This window comes from Lemur catta, chromosome 3 (assembly GCF_020740605.2).
Source record: "Lemur catta isolate mLemCat1 chromosome 3, mLemCat1.pri, whole genome shotgun sequence".
NCBI lineage: Eukaryota > Metazoa > Chordata > Mammalia > Primates > Lemuridae > Lemur > Lemur catta.
In genome coordinates this window covers 106308822-106325310 of record NC_059130.1, presented here as the reverse complement: position 1 = coordinate 106325310, position 16489 = coordinate 106308822, and the positions used below count along the sequence as shown (strand labels likewise).

Genomic DNA, 16489 nt, shown 5'->3' with positions numbered 1-16489 from the left:
GTTCAAATGCGTTACTCTTGAGGTTATTCACATCTATTGTAGCAGTATATAATGTGCTGTTATTCTCAGCCCCACATTCAGTGATACCGTATTGGTAATCTGAAATCAACTGTTATTTACATTGTAGAAATTGGCAAACACCATGTACAGATCAGGATTTATTTATTTTTTTGAGACAGTGCTAGCTAGAATGCTGTGGCATTACCGTAGCCCACAGCAACTTCAAACTCCTGGGCTCAAGCAGTCCTCCTCCCTCAGCCTCCTGAGTGAGTGGGCCACCTAATTTTTTCTGTTTTTGGTAGAGAACGGGATCTTGTTGCTGAGACTGGTCTGGAACTCCTGACCTCGAGCGATCCTCCCCCCTCAGCCTCCCAGAGTGCAAGGATTACAGGTGTGAGCCAGCGCACCCAGCCAGAATTTAATTTTTATTGATTGCCTAGACTTCCCAGTGATGGAGAAAATATTAATTCAGATTAAATTTAAGTGTGTCGTGTCTGTAGCTTGTAGTTTTTTTTGAATAATGCAAAAATCTGAGGAAATATTCTTCTAGTATTTGAAAAATCCTTGTCTAACTTAGCAAAGAACTTGCTCAAAACACTGAACCAGTGAAGTTCTGATATATCTTTATTTTCAGTTTTGTCTTAATAAATAAATGCTAAAATATATTGGTACTATACCTGGAGAGCCACCAAGTCTCTATAACCCAAAGCCGGTGGGCCATTTTGTGATATGTGGAGTTTGCCAATCAGAAAAGTGGGGAAGAAGGGCATTTTAGGAAGAGGAGACAGTATTTTCAAAAACATGGTATTGGCTGGATGTGGTGTCTGTAATCCCAGCACTTGGAGAGGCTGAGGCAGAGGTCAAGGTTAAAGTAAGCTATGATTGGGCCATTGCACTCCAGCCTGGGTGACAGTGAGATTCTGTCTTTAACAACAAAAAAAAAAACCTACCATGGTCTTATGAGTGCTTATGGTATGTTTTCAGAGTGATGGGAAGTTTAACGTGGTATGGAATGGTTAGTGATAAAGCTGGAGGGATTAGTTGAACTCATTATATGAAGCGTTTCAGAATTTTATCCTATACTGTTGTTTTGGTTGGGTTACAGGGGAGGGTAGTTTATTAGGGAGCAACAGTTGGAGGATGGGAAGGATAAAATACATTTGAGCACTGACTTTGTTAGGCATTATGCTATACACTTTCAAAGTCTTTAATCCCCACACCAACCCTGGGAGAGAGTAACCTATATTTATAGATAGAGAAAGGGAAATTCAGGTTAGCAACTTACTGAAACATCTGTTAATTGAAGAGAGGTAGGTGGGTAAGTGGCTCAGACTAAATGATAATACTTTTACAATAGTCTGGGTGAAAAAGACAATGAGGGCCTGTACCAAGACAATGGGAATGGGAAGCTGAAGAATGTAGTAGACAGTTGCCGACTAGGTTTTAAAAAATTAGATAATATGGTAGGAGCAGCAGTTTAGGGTTAGGATTTGGAGATGTGTTGGCTTTTGGAAATAGTGTTTGGGGTGCCTGTGGTGTACAGCAAGGTGATAGTAGGTAGTTAGTGGGGATCTGGCGCTCGGAAGAGAGATCTATTGACAGAAACTTGGAAAATTTTCAACTCTTAATATAGGTAGAGGCATGGTAGAGTGTATTCCATGATTATTCAAGAGTATTGGTAATAAAAATGGCTAACAATTACTGAATGCTCTGTACAGTGTCTATCGTACAGCTGTCTTGAATACATACTTTTATGTAAGTTTTCATTTAATTCTCCTGTCCTTGTGAAGTGTAGATGCAACCAACTCTTTCAGTTTTACTGCTGAAGATACTTTAACACAGAAAACAGTAAGTAACTTTGCAAAGTGACACCAGGATTAGAATTGTTATTTCTAATTCTGCAGTGTGGTTCCAGAGCCAACAGGGAGTGAGAAAAGGACTAAGGAAAGAATCTCCAGAAAGAATAAAATTTTGTGTACACTTTAGAAGGAGAACAAGATAGGCTGAGCATGGTGGCTCATGCCTATAATCCTTGTGCTTTAAGGGAGGCCACAATGGGAGGATTGCTTGATGCCAGGAATCAAGATCAGCAAGACCCTATCTCTTAAAAAAAAGAAAAAAAGAAGAAAGAAAGAAAAATTAGCCAGGTGTAGTGGTGCTCACCTGTACCTCCTAGCTACTCAGAGGCTAAGACAGGGATCACTCGAGCCCAGGTGTTTGAGGTTGCAGCAGTGAGCTATGATTGTGCCACTGAACTCCAGCCTGGGCAGCAGGAGACCCTGTCTCTTTTTTTAAAAAAGAAAAAAAAACAAGGAAAAGGGTTATCCAGGTTGAGTGTCCCTAATTTGAAACTCTAAAATGCTCCAAAATCCCAAACTTTGAGCACTGACATGACACTCAAATGGTCATTTGGAGCATTTGAGATTTCAGATTTTCAGATTAGGTCTACTCAACTGGTATGTATCTGCAAATATTCCAAAGTCTGAAAAAATCTAAAATCCAAACACTTCTGGTCTCTGGTCTCCCAAGCTTTTCAGATAAGGGATATGCAACCTGTATCTTGAATAGAACTTCAAGCAGTAGGGTATAATCAATTTATTCAGAGGCTGCAGAGTGGTAACAGATGACTGCCCATGCCAGTGATGTCTGTTGAATAAAAGATTGCTTTGCTGTTAGGGGTTTGAAGGTTTTGCTTTCCACACTTCATTCAAAAGACTATGCATGTGTTTATCTTTCCAACTCCCTCCACCTGCAGAGTCTTAGTATATTTAAATCTGTCTGTTCCAAGCCTTAGAATGAAGTAAGATCACTTTTTTTTGGCCTAGTATGGGCTGTTTTGATAAATTATAAAAATGTCTGAAATACAATGACTATGAAAGATAGAAATATTCTGATTTCGATTTGGCTAAAAAGATTGATCCAGAGAGGACTGCCATCTTTCCAAACTTAAACATTGTGGGGCAAGGGCTAGTTGGCCACATTGGAATCATTTAGTATCTACTCTGAATAATTTAAAACAAGAACCACTCAGGTATGAGACAGTATGGTTACCTGCCAGGTATAAAGATTACTCCCATAATAGTTTTAAAACTTTTTAGCATTGGAATTCTTTTTTCCCCTAAACAAAACCTTACTCAGAACTTCATAAATGATAATTTTACATGCTCAGCTTCCTTCCCCCATCCCTGAAGCATCTCATCATTTGAAACTTAATAGATGACATGCATTTTTTTTTTTTTTTTTTTTTTTGGGAGACAGGGTCTTGCTCTGTCTTCCGGGCTAGAGTGCAGTGGCATCAATATAACTCTGCAACCTCAAACCCTCCTGGGCTCTAGCAATCCTTCTTTCTCAGCCTCCTGAGGGTCTGGGACTACAGGCATGCACCACCACACCCGGCTAATTTTTCTATACTTTTGTAGCGATGATGTCTCCATTGTGCTCAGGATGGTCTCTAACTCCTGGCCTCCAGTGATCTTCCCCCCTTGGCTTCCCAAAGTGCCAGGATTATAGGTATGAGCATCTGGCACCAGGCTTAAATGACATGAATTTTTAAAAATTGAGGGGTGAAGTTGAGAGTAGGGTAATCAATTTTGAGAATGGAGAAGTATGAGGATTCTGTAGGTTCAGCATCTCTTCTAGGGCGGATGTGGAGGGGTGAGGAAGACGAATTTCCCAGGAGGGAGATAGGGAAGGCTATAGTATTGGCTTTGCACTATTTTAAGGGACAGTGTGAGAAAGGACTGTTTTCTGTAGTTCTTCAGGAGTTTATGTAGAGGAGGAGAAAAAGCTGTGTTCCCTGAAATAGAACAAACAAAAGGTAATATCTTCCTGCTTTTCTACATTTACCATTTCTATAAGTCTGTAATTGAGCAAGGAGAAAGCCTCTGCCAGTTAGCAGCTCAGATCATCCTTTCTTTCACCAGCACGGAAGCAGGTAATAGTTTAAATTTGCATGCTGCTGCCACCTCCTGGACCAAATTCTAGTTCCAACAACTGGTGCAATAAATAGTGTCCTAATGGTTTCCTCCCTTGCTGAATAAACAGTCTCTATTGAACTTATGTAAATCACTCCAGTTAGCCATAGGGAGAAGTTATCAAGGAATTATGACATTAATATAAAATGAAACAGTATAGGACAGCATAGATTAAAGTGCTAATTTTACAGTAGAGGGGACAAAGTACAGAAGAAAAGAATAGCAAGACCAGTTAGGGCCAGAATCATCCGAAAATTTTTATGGAAGACTTAATTTGAATTAGGTCTGGAAGGATGGGTAGGAAAAGGTAGTGGAAAGATGAAGGAAAAGCGTGACTAATCCCTGAATGTGAGCTATTGGATAGGGAGGGAGAAAAAGGCAAGCAGTTGCCCTTTCCACCTAAATCTGAACTTGCTGTTGTAATTTCTGGTGGTACTTATGAGATGTTCAGTAGTCTGCCTGCTGCATATGTCAAAATTCGAATTCTGGCCATATCAGTTGTGTAATACATAAAGCTTTTTAGAAAAGGTAGACTTATATAAGCTCTTAATTTCATGTGAACTTTTTTGGTAAGGTGTGGATAGCATATAGAACTTTTCAAGTGTTTGCATGTAAAAAAGAAAACTTGGCACTGTGCAAACTTTCTATTTGCATTTGTTTTTCATTGTAAAAATATAACCAAATGATACAAAGCTTAGAAAATGAAAGAAAAATCACCCATAATTCTACTATGACAAAACCACTCTTTTTGGCATTTTTCCTTCTTATCTTTACCTACGCAATTAGTTTATACAGTTAAAATCATATTGTGTATAGTATTTATTTTATCCTGCATTCTTTTCCTTAACACTTCAGGTATTTACCCATATTTAGGCACTTGCAAGACATGTATAAGGTACTTTTCATATATCTCTAGTCTCTTGTAATAATCCTGTAAAATGGTGAAGATTATCTTCATTTTACAATTAGGGAATTGAGATTCAAAAAGGAATAACTTTCTCAAGATCACTAGCTAGGAAGTAGAACTGGAATTTGTTTTGGCCCAAAGCTGTTTTTGTTCTCAGGCCATGCTACATGTTCACATTTGTCATTTAAAATTGCTAACAGCAGTGTTCCTAGTATCTGCTAATGCCTGTACTCACTTTACCTCTGTGGGCATATGAGGAGAAAATAATTAAATGAAACTTAAATCTTTATTTAAGCACTCAGTTTTAATCTTCCCATTGTAAGTATGAAAATGGAGCAAATTAGATCTCTATATAACCTTCATGACCATTTGCTGAAGGTTGTAAAAACTGCTGCTAATTACAAGCAGCAGGAATAAGGAAGAGTGCAAATAGTTCTGGATAATGCACACTGACAGCTTATAAAAATTGAGTGGGAAGGTTTAAGTCTACCCTACTCATTTTATACATAAACTACAAAGTATCTCACTTCAATGGCAGAGCTAGGATTAGCGCCCAGACAGGTTTTTGGCTAATTCAAAGTCATTTATGGCAAGAGTTCCTTGTGGTCGGGGGCCTGCAAAGTATTGAGGAGGGGAGCAGAGTGGACTTGGGTGAGAGCTTCAGTGTATAAATTCCAGAAAAACAGTACTGATTTAAGACAACTTTTGAGTTACCTGGAAAGTTTAAAAAACATTGATACTTAGGCTCTACTTCCAGAATTAATAAATTAGAAATGTTATTTAGTAAGCCCCTTAGTTATTTCTTACAGGGTTAGAAATGATTGAAGAAAAGTTTCTCCGTTTGTACAAATTATCATCTGAGAGTTCTTTCATTGAGATTATTGTCCTCCCTCACCTGCTGAATGAGCAGTAGATGAGACCTTGGAATCTGCATTTTATCAGCTCTACAGGTGATTCTCTTGCATTCTAAAGTTTGAGAACTCCTGGCCTACTGTGTATGTCACTAGTGTCCTGTCTCCCTGTATGCACCCCCCTTTCCCGTTTCAAAGTCCTTATGCTTATTTTTCCTACATGTTTGGTTTCTGAAGTTTCTTTGAACTGTAGTGTCTCATCCCTCTACCTATAGAAAGTATATTCTCTTAACCTACTAGTCTTATCTTCATCATTAGAAACAGTGTTATAATTCACATGTATCTGATAAGCCTGGTGGTACTTTTTTTTTTTTTTTTTTTGAGATAGAGTCTTGCTCTGTTGACCAGGCTAGAGTGCAGTGGCGTCAGCCTAGCTCACAGCAACCTCAAACTCCTGGGCTCAAGCGATCCTTCTGCCTCAGCCTCCCGAGTAGCTGGGACTACAGGCAGGCGCCACCATGCCCAGCTAGTTTCTTCTATTTTTAGTAGAGACGGAGTCTCACTCCTGCTCAGGCTGGTCTCAAACTCCTGACCTCTAGCGATCCTGCCTCCTCGGCCTCCCAGAGTGCTAGGATTACAGGCGTGAGCCACGATGCCTGACCGGCTGTACTTTTTTTGTTCGGTACTATAGCCTGCCTTAAGGCTGAAAAGGTTTTTGGAGTAAAATCCCATTTTTTATTAGCTATAGTATTACGACTCTAGTTAATTCATTGTACTTTTTGGCCACTAAAATATGGCAGTGTCTTTGGCTTAATAATCCTACACGTGTATTTAACTTCATGTTATAATCTTGTTAGTGTTCCTTTTATTGTATCTTTCTTCTTGTGAGCATATTACTTTTTTAGGGAGTTGTTAGATAATTTTAAGCTAGAAGATTTGGTTGCCACTAGCTAGCTAGCCTGAAGTTGCCCAAATGGTGATATTAAAGGTGTTTTTAAAAGGCGATCAGTTTTTTGGATGTGGGACAGGATTCTGTTCTGTTAAGCACATTACATCTGATGTTTCATTTTTTTCCTCCATGAGATAGGGTTATAAATATTAGGATAATATTAAGAGTATGAATTGTGGATTTTGTCATCTTGTTACCATATCATATGTATACTAGTGAAAGGCCTGGGCTCTGGAGGAAGACTTGGTTTCATATTTGCCACTGTCACTGTTGAGCATGTAAATTCTCTGAGCCTAAATATCTTTTTTTCTTTTTTTTTTTTGAAGACAAAGTCTCACTCTGTCACCTGGGCTAGAGTGCAGTGGTGTCATCATAGCTCACTGCAACCTCAAACTCCTGGGCTCAAGCAATCCTTCTGCCTCAGCCTCCCAGGTAGCTGGGACTACAGGTGCACACCACCATACCTGGCTAATTTTTCTGTTTTTTGTAGAGACAGAGTCTCCTCTTGTTTAGGCTGGTCTCGAGCTCTTGGCTTCAAGCAATCCTCCTGCCTTGGCCTCCCAAAGTGCTAGGTAATCGTAGCACTAGGTGTGAGTCGCCATACCTGGCTGAGCCTATGTATCTTTAAAAGTTAGGGAAAATACCTCATTAGGCTGTTGAGATTAAATGTGTATACAGTCATGTGTTGCTTAGCAATGGAGGCATATGTTCTAAGAAATGCTGTCAGGTGATTTCATTGTGCAAACATATAGAGTGTACTTACACAATTCTAGAAGGTATGGCTCACTACATACTTAGGCTATGTGGCATAGCCTATATTGCTCATAGGCTGCAAGTCACTCAGTAGTATACTGACTACTGTAGGCAGTTGTAACACAGCAGTAAATATTTGTGTCTAAACATAGAGAAGGTACAGTAAAAATATGGTATAAAAGATAAATGGTATACCTGTATAGGGCACTTATGAATGTAGTGTACAGGACTGAAAATTAATTGCTCTGGATGAGTGAGTGGTGAGCAAATGTGAAAGCCAAGTATGTTAATGTACTCTACTGTAGGCTTTATAAACACTGTACACTTAGGCTCCACTAAATTAACAAAAACTTTTCTTCCTTCAATAATAAATGAACCATAGCTTACTGTAACTACTTTATAAACCTTTAAATTTTTTTAAAACTTTTTGACTCATGTTTAAAACACACACATAAACCTGTACAAAAGTATTGCCTTTACATCCTTATTCTATAAGCTTTTTTCTATTTAATTTTTTTTTTTTTTTTTGAGACAGTCTCACTCTGTTGCCCAGGCTAGAGTGCAATGGCATCATCATAGCTCACAGCAACCTCAAATTCCTGGGCTCAAGGGATCCTCTTGAGTAGCCTGGGACTACAGGCGTGTGCCATCATGCCCGGCTAATTTTTTCTATATTTTTTAGTTGTCCAGCTAATTTCTTTCTATTTTTAGTAGAGGCAGGGTCTCACTCTTGCTGAGGCTGGTCTCGAACTCCTGACCTCAAGGGATCCTCTGGCCTCGGCCTCCCTGAGTGCTAAGGTTACAGGAGTGAGCCATGCCTGGCTTAATTTGTTTTTTACACTTTTTAAACTTGTGTTAAAAACTAAGTCACAAACACACATTAGCCTAGACCTGCACAGAGGTCAGGATCATCAATATCACTGTCTTCATCTCCACATCTTGTCCCATTGAGAGGTCTTCAGGGGCAGCAACTTACATGGAGCAGTCATCTCCTATAACAGTGCTTTCTTCTGGAGTACCTCCTGAAGGACTTGCCTGAGGCTGTTTTACAATTAGCTTTTTTTTAAAAAAAGCATCAGGAATATATTCTAAAATAACTGAAGTATAATAAATATGTAGACCAGTAGCATAGTTGTTTATTATCAAGTATTATGTATGGTACATAATTTTATGTGCTATACTTTTATGACTGGCAGTGCAGTACGTTTGTTTACACCAGGATCACCACAAACAAATGAATAATGTATTGTGCTATGTTGTTATGACGACTGTATCACCAGGTGATAAGAAGTTTTCAGGTCCATTATAATCCTAATGGGACCACCCTTGTATATGTGGTCAGTTGACTAAAATGCCATTATGCAGAGCATGATTGTATAAATGAGGTGTTTGTACACAGGGCTTTTATGAATGATTGTTATTCATAATCTCAGGTGCACAGCCCCCAACACCCCTTATTTGGATCAGTCATAAAGTTCAGTAACTTTTGGCATGGTACTTAATAGTACTGCTGGGTTTCCCTTGTGGGATCTAATCCTTGGAATAGACTGAAAGGACAGGAGTCAAAGCAGGAAGATCCGTTAAAGAGTGTGGTAAAGTTCCGGTGAGAGATGACAGTAGCTTGTACTAGAGTGTTATGGAAGTACTGAGGATGGTTAGATTAGAAATTTTTTGAAAGGGGAGTTGGACAAAATATTTATTAGGTAAGTGGAAAGCGTATTCTAATGATTACTTCATTTCTCTCTGAATTTACCTGTTAAATGCAGAATATCCTTGGTGGGGGTGGGTTTGAAGAACCATTAAAAACATTTGCCTAATTGTATTCTAATACCATTATAATACCAGCTAAAATCAGTATTCCAAAGCGTTTTGAGAAATTGGTTTTGTTGGGGAGAAATTAGTTTCGGTTCAGATGTTATTTCTTAGTGTAGAGCCAAAGAATGATTTTGAGAATAGTCAAGCCTGGCAAACCATTTCACTTGGTTTGGAACTAGTGTTTTTGGATTTTACTTTCAGTTACACCAGAAAATCTTAATTTATCTATTTATCTTGCTTTTTGTTCTCATTTGAGAAATGACTGGTCAGATTTATCATTCAGGGACTGAATATTTTCAGGCTTTTTACACCTGGCCCTTTCATTGAAATGTACATAGGCATTAAGCGACTAATTAACAGTCTTGGGAAAGAATTAGAGGGTGGAAAAGATAATTAATGCATTTATTTCATCCTTGTGCTACTACTTCAGTTCCCAGAAATTCAGTCCAACTGAAATGTCCATTCTGCACCTAGAAAAGCTCAAGAGGGAATGAGAAGATAGAAGATAGCTTTAATAAAATATTGTATCATTTAAATTGGAAAAGTGGTTAAAAAACACTGTTCCTTTGCCTGTCGGAGTCAGAATATTCTATGTAACTCAGTCTATCTGCCATTAGACTGATTGAACTCTAATTGACAGCACTGGAGACTATAAAGATTGATTCTATAAACCATATAAAACAATGAAAGTGATTTTAATATAATCGCAGTTTTTTCATGTTAGCCTATCTAAGCATTCTGTGTTATCAGCCAGGGACACTGAACTTTGTGTTCTTTTCTATCAAGGCCCATGAGGGGCATAGGAAAAATTAGTTGGGCTATCTAGATTTAATTTATGGGTGGGCATAAACATTTATCAGATTTTAAAGTTAATGAAATTATATTCAAATAAATATGAATATGCTTCATTTTATGGCTCACTTAAAAGTGGAGGGAGAGGAATGATAGGACAACGCAGTAGTACGTAGGAGGGATAATATGCTAAATAGAGGAAAGCCAAATAGGCAGATTTACTGAATGTATGTGAGAAGGGGCTGAAGTGGAGTGGGTGGATAGAGTGGTGTGGGCATTACTTTTAGTTATTTAAGCCACAGATCAGATATTGAGGGCTAGAAATGTCTTCTAGTTCATTCTTATTTAATATCTTTTTTTTTTTTTTTTTAAGAGGTGGGGCTCTCACTGTGTTTTCTGGGCTACAGTACAGTGGCTATTCACAGGCATAGTCATAGTGCATTACTGCCTCAAACTCCTGGGCTTAAGCTTAGATCCTGTTGTCTTAGCCTCCCATGTAGCTGAGACTGCAAGTGCAATGCCACCTCGTCTGGCTTAAATCTATCTATCTATCTATTTTTTTTTTTTTTTTGAGACCGAGTCTTGCTCTGTTGCCTGGGTAGAGTGCCATGGCATCAGCCTAGCTCACAGCAACCTCAAACTCCTGGGTTCAAGCGATCCTTCTGCCTCAGCCTCCTGAATAGCTGGGACTACAGGCATGCGCCACTAGGCCCGGCTAATTTTTTCTATATATTTTTAGTTATCCAGCTAATTCTTTCTATTCTGTTAGTAGAGACGGGGGTCTCACTTTTGCTCAGGCTGGTCTTGAACTCCTGACCTTGAGCGATCTCCCTGCCTCGACCTCCCAGAGTGCTAGAATTACAGGCGTGAGCCACCACGCCCGGCCAAATTTATCTTTATTTAAAGATTCGGAATAACTGTCCTAGTGGAAATTTTTTGACAGGTATTTTCTCTGCTGTTTTTGCTTATTACCTACTTTTAGACCTAGGAATGCCATCTTCCCTTACTCTTCTTAGCTTTGGGGCAGATTCTGTTTAACTGGGGCTTTATAATTAATTTTGTGTTTGAGCTTTTAGTATGTTGTGTTTACCTCTTTGTACCCATGGACAGCCATTCCATGACAGGAACTTAAGCTGGACTGGTCACTCCATCCTGCTCCCACTGTAGATCTCACTATGACATTTCTCAAGACTACAGATTTTCAGCTGCCTGTACATGGCTCTAGGAGCACTAGGTTAGAGGAATGGCAGACAGGCTCCACATGACAGCATCATAAGGAAAACCAACTTTTGCCACACCACTTCCATTGCTACAGTGAGCCATAGCATCTTCATATATAAAAGCTTATGTATCCAACTGAACACAAACGTATGTTGTACCTATGGCAATTCTGACTGGGATTTGGATCAATTAGAGGTCCATGTTTGCTTTTAGTGCTCTTCTCCCTTTATTATACATCCATCGTCTGTCTCCTCTTTGTTTTTTTTTTTTTTTTTTTTTTTTGAGACAGAGTCTTGCTCTTTTGCCCTGACTAGAGTGCCGTGGCGTCAGCCTAGCTCACAGCAACCTCATACTCCTGGGCTCAAGCAATCCTTCTGCCTCACCCTCCCGAGTAGCTGGGACTACAGGCATGCGCCACCGTGCCTGGCTAATTTTTTTCTCTATATATATTTTTAGCTGTCCAAATCATTTCTTTCTATTTTTAGTAGAGACGAGGTCTCACTCTTGCTCAGGCTAGTCTCGAACTCCTGAGCTCAAGCAATCCTCCCGCCTCAGCCTCCCAGAGTGCTAGGATTACAGGTGTGAGCCACCACGCCCAACCCATCTGTTTCATCTTTTTTCCTGCTTGCTTTTTCTTTATTAAATTTTGCCATGGTAGATTTGGTTGATCAGAAATGTAAATAAATACAGCTGACCTACCCACAAGTGAAGCTCTTTGACCATGAATTGTCAAAGCACTTAGTGGAATTATTCCCAGTGGTAATAGGAAATAGTCACAAAAGTGAAAGAACTGCTCTAAGAGAAGTCTTTTATAGAAACTTAAAAAGTTTGCATGTCAAAAAGTGGTTAAAAATAATGGTCCTTGGCCGATTGTGGTGGCTCACGCCTGTAATCCTAGCACTTTGGGAGGCCAAGGCAGGAGGATTGTTTGAAGCCAGGAGTTTGAGACTAGCGTGAGCAAGTGTGAGACCCCCCGTCTCTCTCTACCCCAGAAAAAAGAAAAAAATACCCAGGCGTAGTTGGGCACGCCTATACTCCTGGCTACTGGAGAGGCTGAGGTATGAGGATTGCTTGAGTTTATTAGGAGTCTGAGGTTGCGGTGAGCTATGTTGATGCCACTACGCTCTAGCCCAGGTGACAGAGTTGAGACCTTGTCTCAAAAAAAAAAAAAAGTTCTTGAATTAGAACCTCCTGTCCTTTTTATTCCAAAAGATTTATGAAAGCTGTTGAGTAGACTTTAAAAAATAAAATAATAAACATAACTTTAGTGAACTCAATTTTTTTGCAGAGAGATTACATGAAAACTCATCCCCCCCAATTTTTATTTTGAAATACTTTCAGACTTTTCACCCAGATTTACCAATGTAGTATCTTGCCACATTTTCTCTATCATCCTTTTTGGGAATGTGTATGTAATAGTTTTTTTTTGTAATCATTTGAGAGTTAAGGTCCAGACATCAATGTCCTTTCTCCTAAATATTTTGGTGTGTAGTTCCCAAGAACAAAGATGTGCACTTATATAACCACAGTGCATTTATCAAAATCGAGAAATTTAACATTGACACAATGCTGTTAACCACAGAGATTCATTCAGACTTTACTAGTTGTGTTAATGTCCCTAATAGCAGTTGTTTGTTGTCCAGGTTCCAGTTGAGTAACATTTGGTTTCAGGTCTCCTCAGTCTTTCAGTCTTCACTGTTTCAAGTGATGTTGTCTTTCTCAGTGCATCATACTAGGAGATACAAGATGTCTGTTTATACCATTATTGGTAATGTTAACTTTGCTCACTTGTGTAAGGTGCTGTCTACCAGATTCTCCTCTATAAAGTTACTATTTTTTCCTTTTAATATGTGGGAAAATTGCTTGAGACTATATAAGTATCTTATCTCTCATTGAAGTTTTACCCTTTTGGTTTAGCATTCATTGATAATTCTTGCCTGATTCAGATATTACTATGATAGTTGTTTATGTATCATTAATGTTATGTAATGCTCAAGTGACAGATTTGGCCAGTGGGAGGACCTTCAAGAACAATCCTACTAATTCTCACTGTTTCCAATGTATACTTTATTTTATTATTACTAGTTTTTTTGAGACAGGGTCTCTGTTGCCCAGGCTAGATAGTATCATCATAGCCCACTGCAACCTTAAACTCTTGGCCTCGCTGTCCTCCTGCCCACGCCTCCCAGAGTGCTGAGATTATAGATGTGAGCCACTGTGCCTGGCCTACACTTTTGTTTAATGAAAAAAAAAAACTTTATCTAGTGTTTAAAATCTTGTGAATCGTTGACAGTTATTTTACTGTTTCCAAATTTATCAGTATGATTTGATGTGAATGCTTAAGTATCCTTACAGTCTCTAAGGAGATCAGTGGTATCTTTATTTGTGAATATATAAGCTTATTGTGTATACATCAAAACTGTATTTGGAAATAGAACAATTTAGTCAGATTGAATTGTATCAATATGGTGCTTTCTTGATGTTGATCAGGGGATTAAGGCAGCTAATACCATTTATAATTTGCATCATTTAAAACAAGCCTTCTGGCATATTGGTTTACATTAAGACACAGCTTGAGGCCGGGCACGGTGGCTCACGCCTGTAATCCTAGCACTCTGGGAGGCCGAGGTGGGTGGATTGCTCAAGGTCAGGAGTTCGAGAGCAGCCTGAGCAAGAGCAAGACCCCGTCTCTACGAAAAAAATAGAAAGAAATTATCTGGCCAACTAAACATATATATAGAAAAAATTAGCCGGGCATGGTGGCGCATGCCTGTAGTCCCAGCTACTCAGGAGGCTGAGGCAGTAGGATTGCTTAAGCCCAGGAGTTTGAGGTTGCTGTGAGCTAGGCTGATGTCACGGCACTCACTCTAGCCCGGGCAACAGAGTGAGACTCTGTCTCAAAAAAAAAAAAAAAAAAGACACAGCTTGTACTGGTCCTCTTGGTATTATTGTGTAGCTAAGATTCACAGATAGATTTTTGAGGCATAATTGAACACAGGTGTTTATGGGACTTAAAATTAATTGCACATTATGAAGAGGAACTAAGTTTGTTTAAAAGATGAGATAATGCAGGCCGAGCACAGTGGCTCACACCTCTAATCCCAGCACTTTGGGAGGCTAAGGCAGGAGGATTGCTTGAGCCCAGGAATATTAAACTGCAGTGAGCTGTGAGTACCTGCCACTGCACTCCAGCCAGGGTGACAGAGTGAAACTCTGTCTCAAAAATAAATAAAGTCAAAGAAAAGTGATTTTGTACTAATTGGGATGCTTGAGTGTTTTGGTTTAAAATATGAGAAGTAAAAGCCAGTTTTTATTTGTAAGGAATATTTACCTACTATAAATAATTAAATTTCTATTGAGCTAATCTATGAAATTTTAATTTTTAAGCATGTTCAGATAAGTTTTAACTAACCAGTTCCCTTTTTTCTTATCTCTGTAGGAACGTCAAGGTCGTGGGAAATGAAAGGCAGTTCTGCACAGACTGCAGCAACGGTTGCATCTGCATATCCTAAAAGGAAAAAATGACCTTCAAGAGAATTAGGACTTTTTTCTTAATTTCATTGACTTCAGAGACAATTGCAGACTTGCAGTTTAAATATTGGAATTTCACAAACGACATAGGACTTAACTGGAAAATGAAAAAAAAAAGAAAAAGAAAAAACTAAACAAAAAATTCCTCTAGGTAGTTTAGGTGAAAAATGTCCCTTTTATTTTGGCTTTGGTTGTGATTTCAGAGCATAATGCTTTGTTTTTTTGTCTTTTTACTATGTTTTTCGGATTTTTAAGTCCGTAAGTGCATACAGTTTTCTCTAATTTTTAAACCCTTTCCTCCTCCCATTTTGACATTTGCACTTGGAGAACACTTGAGTTGCAAAGGTTTTGGGCATCCACCCCAGAAAGTGGGAATTTGGTTTTTCCCTTCCTAACTGGAAGAATATTTTTATGAAGAATTTTTGTCTAGGAGAATTTAACACAGTGTTACCCCAAGGTTGTGTCTTTAAGGGTGGTTCATTTTCTCTGACCCTTTGTTACTCAGAGTAAAGTACTAGGAGTCCTAAGGGGTGGTTCTGTTCTTGTACATTATACTGATTAAGTCAGGATTAATTTGATTTCAAAGCTAAGAACAGTGGTTAAAAACTTGTTTACAGAAATGCATTTTGGAAGAGAAAAACATTGTAAAACGTGTAGTGTATGTTTCTTCAGTTTCTTGTTCAGCCAATGAGGAAAGGGCATTGCCTTTCTTTTTACCATTAATCACTTCTCAATAAACGTGAGATCCTGTTGAGCATCACTCCTAGTACTTTTTAGTATTATTTGAATCTGCTATGTTTTATGAAAGATTTGGAGTATAAGGATTACTGAGGGATGAGACAGCAACTAATTTTAGAGAGTTTGTCCTGAGAGGGAATAGTTGGACCTGCTTTGTACCCAGGGCTGGATAACCATGACCTCTGCAAAGCGTAGTGGGCTGGTATTCTTAATGCTTTATTTCTGGATATTTCTCAGAGAAAGTAGAGTCATTGCTAAAGCATTCATTCAACACATATTTGTGTTTGTTAGGCCCCAGGCACTGTGCTAAATACAACTCCATAGAATCTGGCCCGCTGTCTTAGGTACAAAGGAGGTTAGACGGTATTCCACATGAATACAGGTCCCCAAAAATGAAATTTTAGTAGGCTTGGGCCTTTGGGAACCTTACAACTGTAATGGCATTTCATTAATTCTTATTTATTCCCAAAGGTTTGGAGGCTTCTCTGCCTTAAAGATTTTTAGCTCTTAAGATGTTCCAATTCTAGTTCAATGTGCGATAACATCTATACTAAGAAAGGGTTCTGGAAATGGGTTTTAATACTGTTGGACAGTTTTGCTCTAAAATTACTTATTCATTCTGTTCTACATTAGCCCAGGCTACTAAAGTCAAGGGTGCCAATAAAATGAATAAATACTGATTTCTAATTAGCATCATTGCTGACACTTCCAATCGTAACTTTTCTTTGCCTGCCAGAGGCCCAGTACAATATTTCTATTCCTGGATATTTGTATCTCCCAAGCTTTTTGAAATATATTCCTTCCAAATTGGGGGGTCCTTTCTGTCTTCATCTGTTTGAAGATGCTGGATTTCCCAGTAAGATCATTGTTTTCACTTTTACCCCAAACTTCTGTGCCTTCTAGAGGACTCCCTTGGGCTTATTTGTTTAGTATTTTACCTTCAAAAGGGAAAATAGAG

General features: G+C 38.8%; 1 protein-coding gene across 2 annotated transcripts in view; it reads left to right on the top strand.

Moving 5' to 3' along the window:
- The window catches only part of YTHDF2 (YTH N6-methyladenosine RNA binding protein 2), a 30318-nt gene extending 14765 nt beyond the window's left edge, over window positions 1-15553 (top strand). Inside the window, exon 5 of one of the 2 annotated variants that reach the window (XM_045545742.1) lies at window positions 14700-15553. In XM_045545742.1, the coding sequence (XP_045401698.1) occupies window positions 14700-14774 (75 nt within the window). In that variant the 3' untranslated portion in view covers window positions 14775-15553. The remainder of the gene's footprint in view (window positions 1-14699) is intronic. The other variant, XM_045545741.1, reaches the window with a different exon arrangement.
- Window positions 15554-16489: the final 936 nt, after the last annotated feature.